At 44.2% G+C, this 25,182-nt stretch overlaps 1 protein-coding gene across 2 annotated transcripts in view; it reads right to left on the reverse strand.

Moving 5' to 3' along the window:
- Positions 1-3,934: 3,934 nt before the first annotated feature.
- Positions 3,935-25,182, reverse strand: part of rassf5 (Ras association domain family member 5) — a 68,443-nt gene continuing 47,195 nt past the window's right edge. Inside the window, exons 3-6 of one of the 2 annotated variants that reach the window (XM_080728996.1) lie at positions 9,823-9,939; positions 8,930-9,248; positions 8,288-8,403; positions 3,935-7,355 (exon numbers count right to left, since the gene is read on the reverse strand). In XM_080728996.1, the coding sequence (XP_080585122.1) occupies positions 7,212-7,355; positions 8,288-8,403; positions 8,930-9,248; positions 9,823-9,939 (696 nt within the window). In that variant the 3' untranslated portion in view covers positions 3,935-7,211. Of the gene's footprint in view, positions 7,356-8,287; positions 8,404-8,929; positions 9,249-9,822; positions 9,943-25,182 lie in introns of both variants that reach the window. The other variant, XM_080728995.1, reaches the window with a different exon arrangement.

A 25,182-nucleotide genomic window follows, 5' to 3' on the forward strand; every position in this document is an offset into this window, starting at 1 on the left:
GAAGGAAGGGCGTCTTCTCCGCTGAGCTGCTGCTCTGCTCCGTGTACAACAGGGTGGAGTCAGCATTATCGGGGCGGGGCTAAAAAAGACGATCTACAAGCTGTCCACGGCGTGGCGAAGAGACGCGCCGAGAGCTTGTAGATCGTCTATTTTCGCGCAGCGCGACACCAGCGCGCAACTAAAAACAAAACAAAAGCTTCCATCTTGGCTCAAGTGAAAGGAAGGGTGTCCCCCTCCAGTACAGTAGGCTACAGTGTTGTTCTGATGCTCTGCTGGCTGGCTGGCTGGGGTTAACATGATGCAACTGTGTGCACACACAGACAGTTGTAGGCACTGTGACTTTATTTGCTTGTAATTGTGTAGCTTATGTTTAAAGGGGAATACCACTCATTTTCAACATTGAACTGTCATAAATATACCTTTGAGTTGTTTTATGGAAATAAGAAAAAAGACCCCCCCCCCCCTTCTGTGTTGCCTAGGAGATTGAGGGGTTGGCTTGCAAAGTACATCTTGATGATGTCATCAGTGTACTTTGCAAGCCACACAACAACTCCAAGGTATATTAATGACATTGTTCAATAATGAAAATGTGTGGTATTCCAAGTAAACACGCACACCCCTTAAGGCCTATAGATACTGGTATATCATGTACATTAAGGCTTAACACAGGAATATGCAAGTCTCAGTCAAGTGCACATGCACACAGGTGATAGCACAGTGCTCTTTTGAGGTGTTGGTAATTCATTTAGTTGAGTTTATTGCAAATATAGCTTCACCCTTGGCTGGTAAACCGAAGCGAAGGGATTGAAACGGGAGAAGGCATGGCGAGATATACAGCAGGGCTAGATATAGTAAGGACTGGAGCGAAGCAGGCAGTGAGACAGGGCCAGGCATGATGAGATGGAGCGACACTGGGCTAAATTCAGACGGTGATATGTGGCTTGGAGAGAGGATGATGCTAAAGTTAGCTCTTTCTCAGAGGCGAGAAGAGGGGTCTGTCTATATTTGCTGCCATAAATAAGTGCACTGACACACTTTGAATCTGACCTCTGGGCACAAGCCAAGGCAGGCGCTAAGGCCAGCTCGCTTGGCCAGGGCTGATTATTCTTGGACGGTGGCGTATAGAGAGAGTAGGGTGACAATACTTTTTTTAAATTGATCTGGTTTATTGCCACCTTCCTTCCATAGCTGTTCCAAGGCTTATAAGCCAAGAGAAAGTACAGCCAGCCACCAGGAGACGAGACCAGGTGCAAAAAGGTGGTGCTCCTTTAATGTGGGCTCTCACAGGCAAGCTGTATTTGGCCTCTCAGACCCTGTGTGACAGACATTGACATCTGTTTGTTCTTTAGGCTATAAGCATGAGTTTTTAAAATCACAATTTGTATCACAGTGAGGTAGAGGTTCATGTTGCAGCTATAGCTTAGGCTACTAACAAAACAAAAACCCATGCACAAGCTCTCTCTCTGTCAGTCACACAACACACACACACACACACACACACACACACACACACACACACACACACACACACACACACACACACACACACACACACACACACACACACACACACACACACACACACACACACACACACACACACACACACACACACTACCTGCCAACCATAATATTCAAGGATTATAAATTTCAAGGATTCTCACACACTCAGCTGGATTATACTGCTAGCCGAAATAATTTAAATGCTAAAAATGCAATAATCTGTAGGCTATAAATTTCGGTGCCATTGGCAATACCCCTCCATTGACAGCCCATTGATAAAAAAGCATTTCTTTAAGTCTTATTATCTGATTGTATTAAACGACTTTAAAACTGACATAAGAGGATAACCTAAGCTGTCCGTACAGGTTCAATATTAGAGTTTTAGTTTTAATAGCCTACAATCAAATAGGACGTCTCTGTTTCATGAATGGGCTGTCAATGGAGTTCAATGTTTACGGATGAAGAATGCCTGCCACCTGCTGGTTACTTGACAAAAGCACAGATGGGCTTTTTTTGATTGAAGAATTTTGAATTTTGCAATAGAAAAAAGTACAGTTTCATGACAGTACAAATCACTGGTACAAGGTCAACTAAAAGGAGATCCTAGAAAGCCGAGGCTTATTTCCACAGGAACCACACTTTAAGTATCTCATATATAGCCTAACATTGAAAGACAGACGGATAGAACATAGTACTTTATCTAGGATAATATCAGTTTCAAAAGCATAACATCAAATACAAAGGCAGAAAAAAAAGAAAAGGGGGGGGGGGGGGCATGGGGGCTTAGTCTATTTACAAGTCACGGGTAGCAGCTGTCTGGTTAATAATTAATGATGCACCTGAATGACACTTAGAGCCTATATCCAGTGGTTTAAAGTAACTAGGCCTACCTACGGTAAGTAGGCATACACTTACTTAAGTAGGCCTACTGTAATTTTATAACTTAATGTATTTGTAGCCTACTTTACTTGAGTATTTCCTTTTTTCCAATATTTTTACCATCTCAGAGGCAAATATTGTAGGCCTACTTTTACTCCATTACATTTGATGGAGTTACTAGGTACAAGTATACTTTGCAGATAAAGGCCTACATTATATTATAAAGCATACATAAACTACTTTACCCCTATTTTATACCTTGGCTATTTGAAAATAGACGATCTACAAGCTCACAATGGCATTGTGAGCTTGTAGTTTCAAACATTTTGTAGGCTACTTCTGTAGCCTACATTTTGTTGCCAACACTTTCATACATTTATTCAAGTACATTTTGAATTCCCGACCTTTACTTTTAACAGAGTATTCTACTATTGATACTATTACTAAAGTAAAACATGTGAGTAGGCCTACTTCCTTGGGAACATTTTCCACCACTGCCAAAAGAACCCGACCGCTCATGAGAAGATGCGATGTAAAAGTGGACACAGAGACAGCACAGCACTCACGTGTGAAAGTATCCTGATCAGACCGAAGCTGAGGCAGTCCGCTCAGGGAGAGGGCAGGGAGTGGTACAGGGTCTGATGTGGGCTTGATCCAGGCTAGTGTAAAAGTGATGCATCCCATCAAACCTTTAGATGCCCTGGCTTCTGTTTTCTTGCCAGTGTGGAGGATTTGGGAGGAAGAGGCGGCCTATGAATGATGTTTACTGTGATCTCTTGCTCTTGATATATAGGCTCTACAGTATTTAATCATTTGTTTCTGTTAAAGCGATTTTCAAAGCACCTGTCTCCTCCAAACTCCACCTGACCAGCAGTCTGTCATCAGAAGTTCAGAACTGGGAGAGCCTATGACCATGGCAGCAGGGGCCAACTTGCTCACGCAGCTGCAGCTCATCAAGACTAATTATAAAGGTTTATACGTCACCTATAACTTTATGCTGCTTCCTCATTGGCTAAAAGTTACTCTATAAGGCTATAAAGTGTCTTTATAATGGACTTCGGTCAATTATCTCCCCTCAATGATAAAAATGATATAAAACACAAATACAATACCAATTGGTAGCTATTATTAAAGGGCCGGGGAGATATAATGGAGTCAGTTCACCTTACTTTTTGTGCACGGTTTATAATGTTTATTCAACAGCAAGGGTAAAACCATTCATAATCATAGAATAAGAGCCTATTATACAGCCTATAACAAACACAAGACATAGGTGCTGAGCTGCTCACCTCATAAGGCACTCCACAACCTGGCTCCCCCTGGCCCCTACCTCAAAGACCTCCTCGAGCCACATGTTCATGACCTTTAGGCTATGGTGCATGAGGTACTATTTTAGGACCCATGACTTATGAGAGGAACACTGCATTAGTTTATTTTCTTTATTACGCATTTAAAATGGCATTTACAAAAAATAAATAGGAGCAAAGAAAAACACCGGATGACGTTATAAGGGGATGACCTTTTTTTATTTCATTCAGATTCTCTGTACAGTTCCATTGATCATCTTTACACACATAACTCTACAAATAAAACAAAATAAGTTGTGGAAAAGCAATAAACATTCACCTCCTCGATATCTTCCCATATTGTGGGGTTGAACCACAAAATAAATAACACACACACACGCGCGTGCACACACACAAACAAACACACACACACACACACACACACACTCACTGATGGACAGTGGGGAGGACAGATGGCAGTCAAGGTGGGGGGACAGAAAGGGGAATTACCACCTTGCAGGACACCAAACCGAGACCCACACATACTCGCAAAACACATGCATGCACACACACACACACACACACACACACACACACACACACACACACACACACACACACACACACACACACACACACACACACACACACACACACACACACACACACACACACACACACACACACAATGACTAGCCATGCCTGCACACATAAACAGGCATACAAAAAGGTACATGGAACAAAAAGGCACTGGCAACAGGAAACCGCATGGATGTTGTGTAACAGTACAGGGGGACACAGAATGTCGTGTAACAGTATAAGGGCTGGGTTCAGGACGATGCTGATGGTCATGTGCTTATGAACAATAAAGGGCCTCATTCATCAGCATTTCCTTATGTAGACTGATCAAAGTGCACCGCGGGGTGTTAATTGTGTAAAATTGGATCCTTACGGGTCAATTTGTGCACTGTCGGAGTCGAATTAACACTGATGTGTGAAATGTCCATGAAACACGCATTTCAAATGCTTTCCAGGACTTGTGACCATCATCTTATAGGCTGCTGAAATGGTTTTGATTACATAACAGTTTTCTTGTGCATCTTTCTTTCCTGATAAGTGAGGCCCAATGATTTAACAGTTATGCATTAATCAAACATTATTTACATTATTTTCAGTCACCAGTCAGGATGAGCACACACATCCATGTGTAATAATGGTACAAAAAACAATAAGGATATCTATTTAATTGTAATAGCAAAAGTTAATCTTTCACACTATTCTTTTCCATATCTCTACATATATATAATATGTATATATATTATATATACATACCGTATGCATCACAAACACAGATTTTCATTGGTACATCATAGTAATTCTCATGGTTTGAATTCCCTTATATGAAAACACAGCAATGCATGCCCTACTACTTTCTTTCTTTTCTACAGAGTCATGGGCCATTCTGTATTTATGTGCAAAAAAACCTAGGGTTAACCTATACATATGTCCATTTCTAAACACAAATACCTCTTAATAATAATGTCTCTCTACCCTTTAAAAGCCCACTCCACAGATCTGTCCCCATAAGCTTTGGTGTAAAATCTGTTCACATTCAAATTGCAACCCATGATGTGACAACAAGGTAAAGTGTTCTACTGATAAAGGGCCGACGCCGCCGGGGGGGTCAGGGGGGTCAGGGGGGTCATGGAACGCAAAGAGAAGAGAAAGTCACAGTTATGCTGTCTGCAGGTATAGAAAAAGGGAGGGCCGATATACTAGGGCCGATTTTGTGGGCAGAACTGGACAACTTTTCTGCAGCTTCAGTCATACAACACTTATACTTAGATGCCCGCCAGTGTCACTAGAAAACCACTGATCTGCAACCTCACAATGGATTGCGATGCAACACGCTGTGAACGTGCAGACCAGTTATATCTTCGCCACGCAACACTCTCACGTGCAGCTAGGTATAAATCAGACTTGGGTCAAAGCACTCGTGTCTATGCCAGTGAAGTCTTCTAGCACGGCTCAAAGGTATAGGACACACCCTCTCGTCACATGCAGGCATGTCAAGCTGAGATAACGGTGGATCGCCACGGCACCCTTCGGGCAGAGGATTTTTTTGGGAGGGTCCACAGCGAGATCCCTTCGCCCATAGTGTACCGTGTCTTTTTAAAATTTTAGGCCTTGTCGATAGTTAAACACAGGGTCCCTGAGAACAATCGGCAAACAGACAAAGCTCTCTGTTCGTTCCACTCGCCCCAATCATCGTTCTAACACCCAAAGTAAAGCCTTCAGCCGCATCCTAAAGTACCGTGCGTATGCCATTGTTCGAAACCTCACGCCAAATCGCTGTTGATTGGCTTATAATCACAGGGGGAGCACTTGTGTCGGTCCAGATGATATCCGATTCCGTTGGTGCTCGTCGGCGCACCTACCCTAGCGTTCTTCAATCTCATGCGATTTAAAATAGTTGTTAAACCTTGCAAGTTGCAAAAAAGGAGCACAATCGCCAAATAATTGGCTTAGGAATGGCATACACGCTACAATACCTCGCAGGCAACCTTGTTCGCTGTAAACTCTTCCTTCTTGAACAGAGCCATGCTTGGACAAGACTTGATAAAATAATAAAACCCAATTCATACTTGAGTCACACGATGGCGTCGCACCGAAAACAGCCGACTATAAAAGCTCCCAATGTGTCGCGTTTTGAGCTTGAGGGTCGGCAATTTTCGTTGCGACACCATGTATGACAGAGCATAAATTACGCATAAAACGCCGCCCCTCACATCGAGTTATTATCACACATTCCAAAAGTTACACCGAGTTATGATTGTCCTTCCTACCCAAGAAAGCTACTACTGTATAAAAAGATACACGTAGCTCCTCTGTTGCTAGTCTATAAGTATTCTGTGCAGGCGCGTTGGGGACAGGAGCAGAGTGAGTCATGCATAAGTAACACTTGCAGTAGCAGCAGTAGCAGAAAAAATAAGATAAGAATAAGAATACGAAGAATTCTTAAAAAGAAACAAAAAACATCATCTGTTTAAGACCACATCGTATCAGTCCCTCCGGACCGATGTCCGGATATCTGAAGCCCAACAATCTGAGGATTCGTGTGTGTGCCTCATTGGAGATGCAAAGGCAATATCTGTCCAGTCATCTGCCAGACCACACACGCACGCACGTGCGCGTGCACAGTGCACACACGCAACATTTCACATGCATCTCTCGCATCCCCTGACTTTTTCACTTCAGCAGGTGGATGGACCGATGAAATGATCTGAATTTGTCCTGAGAAATTGTGTGTGTGTGTGTGTGTGTGTGTGTGTGTGTGTGTGTGTGTGTGTGTGTTTGTGTGTGTGCGAATGTTGGGGTGTGTGGGGGTGTCGTGCGCACGTGTGTGTGGAGGGCTTGTCCACGTTCAGCTCTGGCTCTAGTGGTCTTCAAACAGACAGAGGGGTCAGTCATTTTAAAGGTTAAGTCTCTCTTCTCCCTGGATTGAGGTGGTATAAGGTCAGAAAGGTGAGGGGAGGGTGGGGGTCAGGGATTGTGTTGCTGTAACGCCTTCTGTAGTTTCTGGCGGTACACGCTGTACTTGTGCTCCACCACATGCACACGCTCCGCCTCCTCCTTCTCCAGGATAACCAGGAAGTTCTGCAGCTCAGGAACCGAGAACGCATGCCACTACAGGAGGGGAGAGAGAGAGAGAGAGAGAGAGAGAGAGAGAGAGAGAGAGAGAGACAGAGAGAGAGAGTTGTCAAAAACTGAGGGACAGCCTGTGGACAGAAGAGCTAAGTTCATCTGGCTAAACTAAATCATTAAGTAACTGTTGCATATCACAGTTATCATTGTCTCGTTGTTTGTTATTCACTTGTTTTCATTATTACTATCATCATCGTGAGGATGTTTGTCATTCAGTTGTTGTCCCTGTATATACGCAAGGTTATGGTTTGTTTTATGTTATATGTATGCTTTGACAATGTAAGACAAACTAATTTGAGAGAGAGAGAGAGAGAGAGAGAGAGAGAGAGAGAGAGAGAGAGAGAGAGAGAGAGAGAGAGAGAGATGGAAACAGAAAGAAAAGGATTGGGAGCTTAGTAATGTATTTCAAAACAGATGTTTACAAGCAAGTGTGGTTGATTGATTGATTCCATTCTTTATTGATCATGAAATGATACACGTGTCACATGTAACATACATCCGAGATCTGACTCACCATAAGGACATAAAAGAAAACACAAATAAAGCCTACAGCTTGTTTCCATTGAGGTCATGTAGTGTGGTGGTGCTGGTGAGAGCACAAACGTATATTATTATATCGTCGTTGTCGGGTGGAAACCTTGTATGTCCAAAAGCGTTCATTTTGTATTTATCATTTGAAAAATGAACTAAACTAGTGAAAACAGCCGATCTACAAGCACACAACGCCTCGCTCCGCGAGGTGTTGTTGTACTTTTGTGCGAGGGTCTTGTGTGATGAAGCAGGACTTTACTTTGCTTTACTAATTTGAAACTTGGAGATACGAGGTTTCCGCCCGACAGCGACAATATATTGTTCATGAACTCTCCGAGTTGATGCGTGGGTGTGTGTGCGCGTGCGTGCGTGCGTCCCCTCACCTCAACCTCAGTGGTTTCATTCTCCTTGAGCACAAAGGTGAGCAGGTCAGAGTCTGTCCCTGCCATCAGCCTCAGTGCGAGGGGACACTCCCCCAGAGGAAGCTTCTGGAACAGATCTGCACACAAACGGATGAGAGAAACAGTGTTATGGTATAAAAGTATGTATTCACTTAACACATTAAGGCCGGGAACACAGCATGCTGCGAGCTTGTAGATCTGAAATTTTTTGCAAGTCTTTGAATATTTTGAACCGATTCTATGAGTGTCTTCTAAATCCTTCTAGGGTTTTTGAAAAACGCACGTTTCTACGTCAGTGGTTTTTTAAATTTTTCATGTCAAGGACCCCTCGAATGATATGTATTTGGCCATGGACCCCCATCTCAAAATATTTCGTTCCAGGGACCACCAGAAGCAAAATTCAAGTTATAAATGTTTGCTTTAAAAATACATATAATGAAAGATTTGCACAATTTTCACAACTTTTCAAAAATAGCAGATCTACAAGCTCGCAGCGTGGAACTCGGTGCTGTGCTGTGAGTTTGTATATCCGCTGTTTTTCAATAGCTAAAGTATTCAATAATTCCAAGCCTAAATTCCCTTAAAAGAAATTGCCAACATAATATGCGGTTCATTTGGTCTCACCTTGGCCGTCGCGGTGCGTCTGCCTGTAGAGGGCGAACTTGCGGGGATTGTCCAGGACCATGAACTTCTTCAGCAGCCCCTGGATGACCTCCTTGACCGTGGTCAGGGAGGCGATGTGGAGCTGCTTCACGCAGTCCGATGGCAGGTAGAACGAGGTCCTCCTGTCCCCTCCTCCCCCCGTGGAGCCCTCCGTCCCCTCGGGGCCCCCCTCCCCCGAGGCAGACCCGGGCCGGCCGGGGGCGTCCCGCTCTGGCACAGTGACCGGCCGACTGAGCCTCAGGTGGACCTTGATGAAGCCTGTGTACGACCCGTCTGTGGCCTGGACAGAGACACAAGACAGATCTGTTAGTTATAGACCACTGGTTCCCAACCTTTTCAGGCCTCGACCCCCAAAATAATCATATTGCAACCGGGGACCCCCCACCCTGACGAGCATTGAGAGTTGAGGCATTACACTTTGTATAACACGGTTCTACTGTGAAAATAGCAGATATACATGCTCACAACGAGTGAGAAAACAATGTTTCACATAAAAGTTAATCATCTGGGGACCCCCCAAAATAATTTGGTTAGACCACTGGTTCCCAAACACTGGGTCGGGACCCATTCGTGGGTCGCGGACACATTTTTATGGTCCTAAGTATCCCCTATGTAGTCCAAACATCTACCTGTGAGCAAGAGGGAATCCCTGTTTGTCCAGAGGAGACAGTGGGCTCATGAGCTTGAGTCAGTACTAGGCTAGATGTCCTACCCGACACCATGGTCTAAAGGTTTTAATAGAATAGTAGGGAGACCACTGCACACATGCACTGCATATTGTATTAAGATACTAATGTTTCATTCATTAAAATAAGTGAAGGATTTTTGTAGTGTTCTAGGAAAAATCAACAAACCAATTTCATGCCGTTCTCGGAGACTTGAGCGTTGTACTCCTCTATCCTGGAGCGCACTTCCTCCTCGGAGAGAGCCTTCGTCTCCGTACCCGACACCTCCTTCTCTTTTGCCTCATTCTGCTGAGAGAGAGAGAGAGAGAGAGAGAGAGAGAGAGAGAGAGAGAGAGAGAGAGAGAGAGAGAGAGAGAGAGTCAGTAACATTTATTGGCTGTCATATCAATCCCATTATTAACCACCACCAGCAGATGGCGGTCTGCTTCAAATGCAGCTTAGGGTGTTAGGGGCTGCAGGATCTTGTGCACCTGTAGCAGAAGGATCATCATGACATCCTCACCATCCCACGCCTCCCACATTTACTTAAGTTCAGTTCTGACTTCTTCTGGGTTCCCAGAACTCTGGTTTAGTACCACCTTCTGTGAAGGTTTAGGTTCTGAGGATGTCATCTGAAACCGAGTTGTAGCATAGGCCGGGAACGCATTATTACGCATTATTCTGTCCTTTAACTATTAAAGAATAGCAGATATACAAGCTCACTGTAGATCTGCCATTTTTTAAAAATCGTGACAATTTGTACAAGTCTTTGAATATTTTGACCCGAATTCTATAAATGTCTTCTAAATCCTTCTAGGGTTTTTGAAAAACAAATGTTTCTATCATCAGTGGTTCTCAAACCTTTTCATGTCAAGGACCCCCAAAATGATATGTATTTGGCCGCAGGGACCCCCAGAAGCAAAATCTGAGTTAGATGTTTGCTTTAGAAATACATATATTCGATGATTTGCACACATTTTCACGACTTTTAAAAAATAGCAGATCTACAAGCTTGCAGTGCGGCACTCGTTGCCACGCTGTGAGCTTGTATATCTGCTATTTTCAATAGCTAAAGTATAAAATAATTCCAGGCCTAAAATGGGTTAACATGGAAACTAATCCAGAACCTGTGAAATACCCTCATACAGCATGGCACAGTTTGCTTAGTTCTGGAAGTGGAAAAGAGCCATTAGATTAGATTAGTTCAGACTGGGTTTCTTGCCTTGCCTTGCCCTCCGTCCCTCCCTCCATCCATCCATGGTTTGCTTACTTAGATCATTGTACAGTGTGTAATCACAGTACTCTCTCAGGAACAATACCTCCCACAGATCATAACCACCCAAAGAGAGTTTGAAAACATGACCAATGATAAAAAAAAATTAAAAAAAATCCCATATCTGCTGGGTGAAGTACAACAATGTGTAAACACAGCAGCAAGATATCGTCGTTGTCGGGTGGAAACCTCGTATCTCCAAGTTTCAAATTTGTACGTTTTTTTCGCAAAGTAAAGCCCTGCTTCAGCATACAACGTCGCACAAAAGTAGTGAAAACAGCCGATCTGCTTGTAGATCGTCTGTTTTCACTAGTTTAAATAATTTGTAAAATGATAAATGCAAAACGAATCGTTTTGGACATACAAGGTTTTCACCCGACAACGACGATATGTGAGCTGCTGTGATATAGGAGAAGGATATCAAATGGAATACAACCACCTTAAATCATGGTGTATACTTTCCTGCACTGTCTGCATCCAGTAATCTCCATACATGAAAACCCTATCACACCCTTTCAATTGTACATATTTTATTTTGATTGTATTATATTGATTGATTGTATTGTACTGTGTACACTTCTGCTTTGGCAATGTAAACGTATGTTTTCTCATGCCAATAAAGCCCTTTGAATTGAATTGTATCCTGTCAGGGGTCCTTGGGTAGGGGGGTTCCCACCAGAAAAAAGGAACAAATTCATTTCACCATTATTCCACCTGCTAGAAGCAGTGGTGGAAGAAGAACTCTTGTTACAAATAAAAGTCTGCTATTAAAAATGTACTTGAGGTAAAGTACCAAAGTATTAAAATATACTGAAGTAAAAGTACCCATTATGCAGAATGTTCCATTTCAGAAGTTCCCAATTACTGTATAAAAAATGCTTTGAAAATATCAGATCTACATGTTTGTGAGCTTGTAGATCCCCTGAGATGTAGTGGAGTAGGAAAGTATTGAAAAGTATAGAAAATCGGAAATACTCCAGGTACAGTAAATAATCCTGAAAAGTGTACTTAAGTACAGGACTTGGATAAATGTAGGCCTACTTAGTCACTTGTAGAGCTGCAATTTCCACTATTCTTGTAAAAAATGTTTGAAAATGTATGAACATTTTTAAACATGGAAATGATTATGACGATTATGCCAAAAATGAAATGAATGCAAGCATGCGATCATCTCAAATAATTGCGATCAGGTGATTATGTAATACTTGTGTCAGGCCTAGAGAGAGAGGACGGAATATGAGGGAATGGAAGGGAAGGAATAAGAGAAGGGGAGTAGGGAAGGAGGGAGGGACTAAGGAGGCAGGAAAGACGGTGTGTGTGTGTGTGTGTGTGTGTGTGTGTGTGTGTGTGTGTGTGTGTGTGTTTATAGGGGGGGGGGGGGGTCGTTGAAAAGGGTGAGGATGATGATGAAAGCGAGGCTTGCTGAGCCAGCCTTAGCAACACAGGGTTTGACTGGGTTATTTATAGACGTTGGTGGGATGCATCCTTCCTCGCTAACGCACACGGAATGGTGGTGATTTCTCCCTCCTCTCTCTCTCTCTCGCTCTCTCTCCCTTCCCTCTGTTCGTTTGCATTTTCTGGGGCATGAGGGTGGTGAGGCGGGGGAGAGAGAGAGAGAGAGCGAGAGAGAGAGGTAGAGAGAGGTAGAGAGAGGGGGGGCAAGAGAATGCAGGCCAAGAATGGTTGTATGTAAGGGAGTCCTCAGGGTGTGATGCTGATGAGAGTGAATCACAGCATCCTTCAGCACAGATGCAGAGTGTTAACCACTTAATAAGCTCTATGTACCTTCATTGTACAAAGCTAAAATATCAAATGTTCTGATATTGTCCAACTCCTAATTTTCGATATCAACGATACCGATATATGAAGGCTTTTTTTTAATCAAAACTAATGTCAGGTCACAACATCACATATGCATTTGTAATGTTTACATTTGGAAAAGATTCGCCTGGCCCATAATATGGACACCCGGTTGAAAGAGAGGTCAACGCAGTCAAATCGAGTGCACTGTGTTTGCATGTGTGGGAGTGAGTGTGCATGTGTTTGTGTGTGTGTGTGGGAGTGAGTGTGCATGTGTTTGTGTGTGTGTGTGGGAGTGAGTGTGCATGTGTTTGTGTGTGCGCCCACGATAATCTGCTTCAGTGCCTTTACTCTGTCTGTCTGTCTGTCTGTCTGTCTGTCTGTCTGTCTGAGGCTCTAATTGGTAATAAAGAACACAAGCTTATCGCAACTCATTCTGGCCGGGATTCAGCAGACTGAGGACAGTGATAACATTCTAAAAGCCGTAGACACCAGATAGAGGAGCCAGGACAGAACCCTGTGTGCATGTGTGTGTGTGTGTGTGTGTGTGTGTGTGTGTGTGTGTGTGTGTGTGTGTGTGTGTGTGTGTGTGTTCGCGCTTGAAGGTGCATGCGTGCGGGCCGATTGCCCGCCCTCCGCGGCGGCGACGTGTCATTCGAGTGTCTGCCCTATCAACTTTCGATGGTACGCTACGTGCTTACCATGGTGACCACGGGTAACGGGGAATCAGGGTTCGATTCCGGAGAGGGAGCCTGAGAAATTGCTACCACATCCAAGGAAGGCAGCAAATTACCTACTCCCGGCACGGTGAGGTAGTGACGAAAAATAGCAATCCAGGACTCTTTGGAGGCCCTGTAATTGGAATGAGTTGACTTTAAATCCTTTGCGTTCGTGCGTGTGTGCGCATGTTTGCGTGTGTGTGAACTGAGGCAATGAGAACAGGAAGTTCTAGTCCTGGAACAGATTCTACCCTCCTTATTAGATTATTCCTTTTCTCCATTTGTTTTGGGTCTCTGTTCCTCTCTGTGTGAAGCTAATGAGGCCTGCTGTATCATCATGGCCAAATGACCCAGCCGGGCGTTGCAGTGGAACCACACCAAATGGAGCAAAAAAAAGAAACAGGGACTGAATGTCATCAACAAACGGCATCAACTTCCTTTTAATTAGGAATGGGAGTGCACAAGTTTGCTTCCCTCGCGATGCATGTTACTGATGAAAGGCATTTCAAGTGTTGCTAGTATTTCTCCACTACATCTCAGAGGCAAATATAGTACTTTTACAAAAATTTAAAATTATTTGAAAACTTTAGTTACATTATGGATTTTGATTATCATAACATACATCAACCACTTCAGCTCTGTATACATTACAGTTTTTTGAATAATTAGGCTCAGAAAGGTGAGTTTATCTGTCTCTGGAAGTATGCATCATCATCCAGGGGAGCGTGTGGTTGTAGGGGAGTGTGTATCACCTTTGCTGTTACTTTACATTGTGTTTGCATCGGTCCAATGCACCATTTACCATTCACCAGTTGTCTATTTCTCGCCTCAAATGTTTTTAAAAACATTCTTCAGAGCAACGTTTAGTTGTAAAAGTCGCTGTGTGTTTGTTGATATGGCAGACATGTTGGATACGGCACTAAATCCACGCAGTGCAGCCTGAATGCAGCAGGTGTCCTGAGCCTTTGATTAGGCAGCAGTGAATTATAGAGGGGAGCGGTCATTATACGCCTATAATTCACCGCTGATTTCAGCGCTCGACCAATCAGAATCAAGCATTCAACCAAGCCGGGTAATAAATATATACACACAGGTGAAATTCGTCCTCTGTATTTACTAGGGGCAGTCATACCTGGGGCTCTAGCTCTCCAGGTGGGCTCACCAACGACTCGGCTGTAGTCCCTTTAAGTACATTTTGATACCAATACTTTTGTACCTTTACCCAAGTGAATTTTGATTACCGGACGTTTAATTGTAACAGAGTGTTTCTACGTTAAAAATGTGAGTACTCTTTCCACCACGGATCCCCACCGGCGATAACAAATGAATAACCAGAGGTCTGTGTATTACGTGACATCAGGTTCAAGTGGAAGTGTATACGATGCGAGCTGAGATCATAGAGGAGGGGGCCGGAGCTGCAACACAGTTTTAGGCCAGGGGTTCCCAAACTTTTTTGTCTCTGGGAACCTTATATTTATAGCATATCGTCGTTGTCGGGTGGAAACCTTGTATGTCAAAAAACGTTCTTTTTGTATTTGTCATCTATAAAATTGACTACACTAGTGAAAACAGCCGATCTACAAGCACACAACGCCTCGCGATGCGAGGCGTTGTGTGCTTGTAGATCGGTTGTTTTCACTAGATTTGTGCGACAGTCTTGTATGATGAAGCAGGGCAAATTACGTGCATTTGAAACTTGGAGATACAAGGTTTCTGCCCGACAGTGACGATATTTTAGTGATTATGTTACAAGGAAAACGTTGAGATAACAGCCATTTTGGTTAGAACTGACTGAAAATTGTACTTTGTACTTCAAGTTTAAAATGATACTAAATATATTTTTAAATGTCCAAATAAATCTCAAATATTATCAAATTATCTTGCGGCACCCCTGGACTGCCGTCGCGGCACCCCTGGGTGCCCCGTCACCCACTTTGACAACCCCTGGTTTAGGCATTTGATGCTCTTGATCCAGAGCGACTTACAATAACACCCTCCTCGAATACATCTACAGCTCCCCTTCTGCTCGTCACCAGCAACAAAGTGAAAAGGGCCTAAGTAACACAGGAATTCCTGCGTTTGTATCCCCGGACGCTAAAAATACCAGGCTCTCCCCTCCCTCCTTCGCTGCATTCCATGTCAGAGTGAGTGCGGCCAGAGGACAATGGAGCACGTCCGTCTGTGTGTCTGTCCATGTGGTCCAGGGTTTGATTCCCTGCCAAGCAGCTCCACGCCCTCCCTGGATCAGAGAGCTGGAGAGAGAGCTTGTCCTGCTTGGATGAAAGGAAAGCAGCCAGAGAGAGAGGAGCAGGACAGGTGTCTGCCGGCCGTTCAAACCAATCGAACAGCATGAGCCACCAAGGGGGGATGATGAAGAATACAGGTCACTTCGCCAAAAATCCAACTCGCCAAATCAACTTGCTAGGACACCTCGCCAATGAGCAGGCCTGTCAACATTGGACTGTCAGTCCAGGAGAATCCAGGAGATTTATTTTAGGGGGTGCGCGGAACTCCCCAACCGGGGTCTGGTGGTCCTCCCCCCAAAACTTCTTAACAGATATATATTTCCCTGTGTTCTGTTGAATTTTGTGCATGTTTGATACTTTTATCAGGCTTGCTTTACTAGCATGGGTACAATTTCAGCCTTAAAGCTATACTGTGTAAGTTGCTCAACAAGTGGTCAGTAGCGGTATTGATTTTTTCGGCCGTTTTTCGCCCGGAGTCGCCGCGAACCACCGGAGCGGGCCGCAAACCACCGCGACCGATAACGAATCCGTAGAGGGGTAGAACGTAATTTGACCAGGATTTGGGGATTAAGAGGTTAAGAATCCTTCACCATCGTAAACAGACTGTTGCTGAGGGAGGCTACTTCCTGAAGAGACGGCAAGCACGCTGTGATTGGCCGGTAGTGTATCATGTGTGTATGATCCGCGATGTGATTGGCCAACGTATACACAACGTATACGGATGATGCAGATGACGTAATTTTGCCGGGAAATCCCGCCCCTGTCACGGCTAAGTAGAAAACATATAAAGAAAGGCTTTTGGGGCTGAAATTAATGGAGTGGGGGTTCTAAAACTTTAGCGATTTAATAATTAGGACAATTTTAAGATATGTTTTATAAAAAAAGTTACATAGTATAACTTTGAAATGCCAAATGTAGGTGTACAGATTTGATGACAGAAGCAAAGTAAGACATCCTTAATAATGACTTATCATCTGGGGGTCCTCCACCAGAAAATATTTAACATAGTAGATGTAATTGCCAATCATCCTGGCAAATCCAGGAGCATTGACAAGCCTGCCCAATGAGTGTGGACAATTTGGCGAGTTGGATTTTTGGCGACGTGACCGGTTACCATGATGAAAGACTGCTGGTGTGACAGTGTGAGATATGTAGGACAGTTACATAAGAATCTCTCACATACACAAACACACACACCTCGAGGTGACATGATGTTGTTCAGGGACTGATCAGATCAGACACAGGACTGGAGGTCATGTGTGATGTCTTGTTGTCCCTGCCAACACTAAGAAAATCACACACATACCATGTGCGTGTGTGCGTGTAACCTGAAATTACAAACGACTCCTCCTGGCGCAATTGGTCAGACAAATCCTCCTGCACTCTGCAATCTGACCATGACAAGGGGAAGCTATACCATACTGTGTGTTTGTTTATATTTGTGTGAGAAATTGAGAGAGAAGGAGAGGCGATATATACAGACATGGAAGAATATTGAGTATGAGAGAGGAGAGAGGGAGAGAGACAGAGAGAGGGGGAGAGAGAGAGATATATAGGAGAGAGTGACTTGTGAGATCTGGGGACCATCCGCAAACCAAGACCTTGAAAAATGGAACAAACACCAAATTGAGACCCTGCACATAGAATTCTGCAAATAAATTCTCGGAATCCAGCGGAAAACACCAAATAATGCATGCAGGGAATTAGGATGATACCCACCCACTCATAATCAAAATAAAAAAGAGAGCATTCAAATTATATAACCACCTAAAAGAAAGTGACCCAGATACACCACATAACAAGGCACTCACGCACAGAGAGATGACCCCTCAGCCAGCTGATCCGGGAACTCTGTACAAAAACAAGCAGAGCTACCAAACAGACAACTCGCTGGACTAAACCAAATGATAAAATAGCAAAAAGAAAGATACCTGACACATTGGAGAGAAGCAACCCAAAAGCAGAGCAAACTAGAATGCTAATGCCCTAAACAGAGAATACACCGTGGCAGAATGTTTTCTCATGCCAATAAAGTCCTTTGAATTGAATTGAAATTGAATTGACTGACGAAAAGAGCTGGAGAGGGGGAGAGAGCTACATGGAAAAGGAGAGAGGGCTGAAAGAGATGAAAAGAGAGTGACAGAGAGAGAGAGAGAGAGACTACAAATCACTGTTTATACCAAATGACCTCGCTACATAGAAATTCTGTACATATGAACAGAGCAATGACATTTGAATAAATTGCTGCCATTTGTCGCGAAGTTTTTACCAAAGTGCAAAACCTTGAAATACTGTCTGTCAACCTAATCCTTCCTATAGGGAATAGGGATGTATAACTATTTCTGCAAAGATTCTTTACAGTTTTGTAAGATAGTCTTGCCTCTAAGTTGCAATGTAATGCAGCTCTGTTTTACACATTTCTTTGTTCCCATTTAATTTTACTACATTGTTTTGTTGTTCCAATTCCATGTTTGCTTTGGCAATATACAGTAAAGTATGTTTTCTCATGCCAATAAAGCTCCTTTGAATTGAATTGGAGAGAGAGAGACAGAGAAAGAGAGAGAGAGAGAGCGAGAGAAAGAGAGCTAATGCAGTGTGTTCACTAGGTCAATGCTGTTAGTGGGTCAAGAGTCAAGTGGTAGAAGTGTGTGTGTGTGTGTGTGTGTGTGTGTGTGTGTGTGTGTGTGTGTGTGTGTGTGTGTGTGTGTGTGTGTGTGTGTGTGTGTGCTGTAAAGAAACCCTATGTGTGCAGTTGTATGGGATTTCATTCATTAATTGTCAATGCACCAGAGAAAAGGAGTGTGCAAGCCCCACTGCTCCACAATATTTTGCGCGCGCGCACACACACACACACACACACACACACACACACACACACACACACACACACACACACACACACACACACACACACACACACACACACACACACACACACACACACACACACACACACACACACACACACACACACACACACACACACACAAAAGACATTTAAGCTGGCTGGCTTATCTGGAGCAAAAAGCTCAGCTCTGGAAATAATTCATAAAGAAAAGAGGATCTCCCCTGCTGCATTGCTGAGGTGCATATACAGTATGTGCATGCTTGTGTGCACAGCTAGAAGTGCATAATCATACATGCATGCATTGTGTGCATAAACAGAGGTGCATTTGAATAAGTGCATGCACTTCACACTCAGGAATATCTAAAAAGTAAATTACGTGACACAAAAAATAAGTTTGAAAGCGTTTAAGAAGGTAAAAAAATACAGCGCTGAAGAGAGCAATGGCCGCTGTTTTCGGCTTCAATTGTTGCTGATGACTAGGCACCAGGATTGACTAGTGAAAAAGGATGCCTAATACACAGCACTGGGCACCCCAAGTGCACAGGCCAATTCATGGGCTGCATTTGTAGTCCTAAACGGCCATGTTGAGGAACAACACAGGTGTTTCAATTTGTCTGATTGGCATAGGACGAATGTTCTATGCCAAACAGAACACCTGTGTTGGTCCTCAAATGCAACCCATGAATACAGACTATTTTTGAACGCACCTTTGATGACTAAAAATCGGTCTGTGAATGGAATCAGGTTTGACAACCTGATTAAAAAAGAAAACGTGTTTGATATGACCGAAGCTGCCTACCGATGATGTCATTGGCAGGCAGGTTTCTGAACTGTCCCCAGCGCTCCTCTGAGACACGGAGTGAGTAGAAAGAAATGTTGAAAATGGGTGAACTGAACTGAACTCTTCGAGTGTACAAATGTACAAAATGGGTTGCATGGTTGCATACTTGCATTTGTACCATCTCAGATGGCATTATGCACACTCAGAGTTACAACTGGATAGAATAAGTGACATTTACAGGGTTACTCAGACATGCAGAGGACAACTCAGAACCTCTGTTTGCATATCTGCTTTTCATATTCAAACACAACAAAACCCGGCATGGGAGAAAGAAATTCCCTTTTACACACAGTCAAATCCATTAGGCACACGATAGTAAAAAGCCAGAATATAAATGTATCTCAGAGTGTAAAAATTGACCCACATAAGGATACAACCCAACTGAACTCAACCCCAGTCAGCCAGCCAGTTCCTTCCACTTTACAAACCAGACAGGCTCATCACCCCAATGCACCTTTCTATGAGGTCAGCATCAACCCTGGCAAGACAAACTGTGGCTGACACGACAACACAGTAACAGCAGCCGGGTCAATTATTTAGTGACGTCTCTCGCTCAAAAACAGGACACCGATGGCACTGCCAGGAGGAGGAGAGACGTACTTTGAAATGGGGCAGAGGTTCGCACGAGGATGCGCATCATCGTCACTTTAAGGAATAAACCAGTTGTATCATCAAATTTGTCATGTATTCTTTTCATAAATGCAATATTTTATAATTTGCCGTATGACATCGACAAAGCCACACAAATGTAGCAAAAACAAGCTCTGCTTAGGGATGTTAACAATGAATCTATAATCCATTAATTGCTGTTAAGAAATTATTAAATTAAATTAAACGATTATAATGAATTGATTCCTTTTGGCTGCTTATCAATTAATCGATGAATCGAGCGATAAGGTTATCAACTTTCAATTAATGAATTAATCGATCATTTGCATCCCTCCCTAGCTCTGCTATTTTAGTCACTTTAGAAGGTTTTCTGCCTACAATAACATTACGGGCAAAATGGGGACAGCAGGTTGAAAGTGGTTAAGTGTGTCAGTGGGTTTCATGAATATTTAAACAATGAAGAGTATTAAGAGCTTTGTGACTAAATAAGAACTACACTGTTGGATCACTGGAACCAAACACAGGTTGTTTTCAGGGTTTTCTGCCTCTGTCGTTATTAGCAGTATAAACCTTGATGCTTTGTCACTCTTTGTTCTCAAGCTTTTTTCAGCTGCTCTGTCTAGAGCAGTGGTTCTTAACCTCTTCAGGCCATGACCCCCCAAAATAATCATATTTGAACTGGGGACCCCCCCACCCTGACAAGCACTTGGTATTGTAGGAGATGAGGCAGCCGCATTCAATTTAGTTTGACTCGGCTCCACAGATAAATGTTTTGAAAATAACAGGTCTACAATCTCACAACGCGCTCACGCGCGCATGTGTGTCTCTACTGACATTACATCAACTTCATATTTCACATTTCAGAATAGAATAACTGGGACTGATCAGTTGCTACGGTAACGGGAAAACAGAGCTTGCTACATTTGCAAGCCTACACAAACGCACAATCAGTCACACACACACACACACACACACACACACACACACACACACACACACACACACACACACACACACACACACACACACACACACACACACACACACACACACACACACACACACACACACACACACACACACACACACACACACACACACACACACAGTCCTCATAGCCTGTTGTAAAACTACCAGCCTTGTTACTACGGAAACGTCTCCCACGAACAAGGCTCCTGAGCAGCTACAAGGTCACTACAATAGATGTTGTTTTAACAACAATACAACAATACCTCTGTTTGTTACATTGTATGGAATGTGTACACCCTCTCTGATGACTGTTGTTACATTGTATGGAAGGAGTACACCCTCTCTGATGATGACTGTGGTTACATTGTATGGAAGGAGTACACCCTCTCTGATGACTGTTGTTACATTGTATGGAAGGAGTACACCCTCTCTGATGACTGTTGTTACATTGTATGGAAGGAGTACACCCTCTCTGATGACTGATGTTACATTGTATGGAAGGAGTACACCCTCTCTGATGACTGTTGTTACATTGTATGGAAGGAGTACACCCTCTCTGATGACTGTTGTTACATTGTATGGAAGGAGTACACCCTCTCTGATGACTGATGTTACATTGTATGGAATGAGTACACCCTCTCTGATGACTGTGGTTACATTGTATGGAATGAGTACATCCTCTCTGATGACCGTGGTTGTTTGTTACACCAGAACCATAACATGCTGCTTTCTCAGGCTTTTTGTGATCAGCCTTTTCCATTCTTTACTGCCAACTCATTTCTTTTGCTCCTTGAGCTGCAAAGGTGAAAGCCTGCATGAACCTCACTCTGACTGACCTGAGCAGGATAAATGTGTTGTGACAATAAAGTTGATTGATTGATTTATGGATTGTTTGATTGATGACTGATTGAAAACTACAGCCATAATACGAGTTAGATTAGGGGTGCAAAACTGTTTTGTCGAACGAAAGGATTTAATAGATTATAAAAAGAATTAAAATATAGAATAGCAGTTACTGTACAACCGACGCTTTATCAGATGTGAAGACTGACAGAGCTCTAGTTAATGAGCGAGGCTGGACAGGATAGGACAGCTGATCAGTGTTACAACAGGAGACAGATGACAGCAAGTCCTCTGTCAAAAACGTGAAACATCACAGGCCTATTCTCACACACCACTTCCTCAATGCTGCTTCCTGTCTCGACACTTCTGCTTTCGCGGCTCAAAGTTCACATCTTGAAACAACTGTTAACTTGTCCCCACCACACCAACTGTCACGTTAAATAAACACTACTGGAACCACCTGAGTTGTCCCTCATATCCACACACACACAGACACATCTCAACCCATCACACCAACCTACAGCTAGCCGATATGCGCCCGGTTGCCGTACCTTAGCAGCAGCAGCAGCATTGTGTTGCTTGGGCTTGCGGAAGAAGGAGGTCTTGGCGGTGAAGAAGGTGAAGTCCTCGCCCTCCTCGTCCAGACTGCAGTAGCCGCTGCTCATGCTGTTGCTGCTGGTCATGGAGGGAGTCTCCGCCGTGTTGACCGTCATGGAGGAGAGCTCCAGTGGCACCAGCACGGCACCAGGGAGCAGCAGCTGTGACGGCTTCAAGCAGCGTGATATTATCACCTTTACTTTCGCCCCCTTTGAATGTAGACAGCCAAGGTCTACTCACGGCATACAGAAGTATACCTCACTGTCCCCAAGGTGTCCGGAGAGTTTCAGGGTCCCTCCTCGGCCGATGCATCCAGGGAGTGCGAGGCCCCACCGACGAGGGGGTGAGACTTGAGGTGAAGAAGGCTGCAGGCTCAGATTCGGGGCTCAACGTGTGCCACCGGAGAAGGGACCAGGAAATTTGAGAGCGAGCGTATATGCGTCACTTCCTCCTGCCGTCCGTGCATGTGTGGTTACACACATGCACTTCATATTATGCTCAGGCACACACACGCACACACACACACACACACCTACATGCAATGACGTGAATAGTTACGCACAGCAACAAAACAAAAAAAACAACTGCACCTCTGATCACTCACGCAAAAGCATCTCAACTGTCCAGTTCACACACAAACACAAATGGACGCACGCACGCCGGCCGGCTGTCTGTCTGTCACGGGGTCAGATTACAGCTGGGTTTCAGGTTAAGCCCTGGTCACCTGAGAGCACCTGCCATTAACCCACAAACACACATATCCAAGCTTAAGAGCGCACACACGTGTTCACCGCCACATGTATAGAAGTTCTTCTTTTTCCTTGCTCCTTGTCTCTTGTATGTACAGTAGAGGGATCAGCAGCCGGTGAGACGTCTATCTGTCGTACATCATCACAATCCTCACAGCCTCTGCTTGACTCTCTCCTTCACTCTACTGCTGTTAGACGCTGTGTCTAAAAGAAGACGTTCTGCATCTCACTTCTTCTCTTCCTCCTCTGTGTTTGAATCCTATTGGCTTTGGCAGCGCTGCTACTGTAGATGAGACAGATTGCCTCCCACACAGCCTCTCTCTATCACTCCCCCTCTCTCTCTCTCTCTCTCCCTCTCTCCCCCTCTCCCTCTCTCTCTCACTGCATTTGTAGACGTTTCGTGCTCCCTCACTCACTCTCTCTTTCTCAACCATCTGTGGTTGAGTGTTATCAGCCTGCAAGCTCTTTGCTGAGGCACACAAACACCCCCCTCCCCTCTTCTCCTCTCTCTCTCTCTCTCTCTCTCTCTCTCTCTCTCTCACTCTCGCTCTTCCTGCGAGCTACTGCACCCTGCAGAGCGCAGCCACTTCCTCTTACAGAGAGAAGCTGAGAGAGAGAGAGAGAGAGAGAGAGAGAGAGAGAGAGAGAGAGAGAGAGAGAGAGAGAGAGGGTGGGTGGGTGACAGAGAGAAAGGGAGAGAGAGGCAAGGGTGTTGCACCACGAGTGACGAGTGAGAGAGCTCCAGTTTTGCATAAGAGCAGGCTGACTCGCAACGGTGTGGTGGGGGCACTAAAATCCTGAGTGCTAAATCTACCTCTCAGAGTGTATAAGGGTCCATTTATTTCAACAGCTAACAGCAGGACTCAGGGTTTTGCTGTAGAAAAGCGACTGGTGATGGGGCTCCACCGCTCCGGTGCTCTGCTGCTACGGCTGGTCTCCTGCAGGGGTCTAGTGGTCACCATAAATGGTAAAAATGGTGCATTTATATAGCATATTTTATCCAAAGCGCTTTACGTAGTACATTCACCCATTCACACACACACATTCACACACCGATGGCGGAGGAAACCATGCAAGGCACCAACCTGCTCATCGGGAGCAACTAGGGGTTCAGAGTCTTTCTCAAGGACACTTCGAAACCAACTCTGAGGGAGCCCGGGATCGAACTGGGAACCTTGCGGTTCTCCATCCGGCCGCTCTACCGGCCACTCTACTGCTGATGCTGCTGAGGCCATGCGAATATAAAGAATGCATACATTGGGGCGCCCGCTGGCCTAGTGGTCAAGGCGCGTACCACATACTAGGCTATGATGCCTGCTGGCGTCGCCGGTTCGATTCCCGATCCGGACGACCTTTGCCGCGTGTCATTCCCCATCTCTCTCCCCATTTCCTGTCAGTCTGCTATCCTATAAAATAAAGGCATAAAAAGCCCCAAAACATATCTAAAAAAGAAAAAAGAATGCATGCATTAAGGGAAGCCCTGGATCGCGGACACCACATGAAACATCATGTTCACTCAAACTACTTTCTTTTCCTTCTGTTTGTGCACTGGTTAAAAGACACAATACACAGAAGACCAGGTCACTATAAACTAGACCAGGTCAACCTGGTTGTGCCAGACCCTCTGTCTGTCATCATCATTTATGACATCATGCCTTTTGTAGGCATGTCATCATCATGTCATCATCATATATACCCTTTATATAGAAAAGGGACAGACCGACATTTGCTTATGTAGGCCTACCCATTTCATGGGTCTGGCAAACACTAACTACCATAACAAAATCCTACTACAGTACTTAAAAGCATATAAATCCATATAAATGGAGCAATTCTCTCATTGCGACCAAAGGTCGCAGGTTACCATGAGAAATGTCGCAGCTTGTCTCTGTCTGCTGTCTGTCTGTGTCAGTACACATTTTTACAGTCTATGGGTTGGTTCCCTTGTCACTGTGACATCAAGGGTGATATCACAGGTGACATCACCTATGTAAAAGTCCATATATGGGTATTCCCCAGAATCCCTATCTGAACCAGCCACACAGATATGGGCCA

Source organism: Nannobrachium achirus (genome assembly GCF_963921795.1).
Source record: "Nannobrachium achirus genome assembly, chromosome: 6".
Lineage (NCBI taxonomy): Eukaryota > Metazoa > Chordata > Actinopteri > Myctophiformes > Myctophidae > Nannobrachium > Nannobrachium achirus.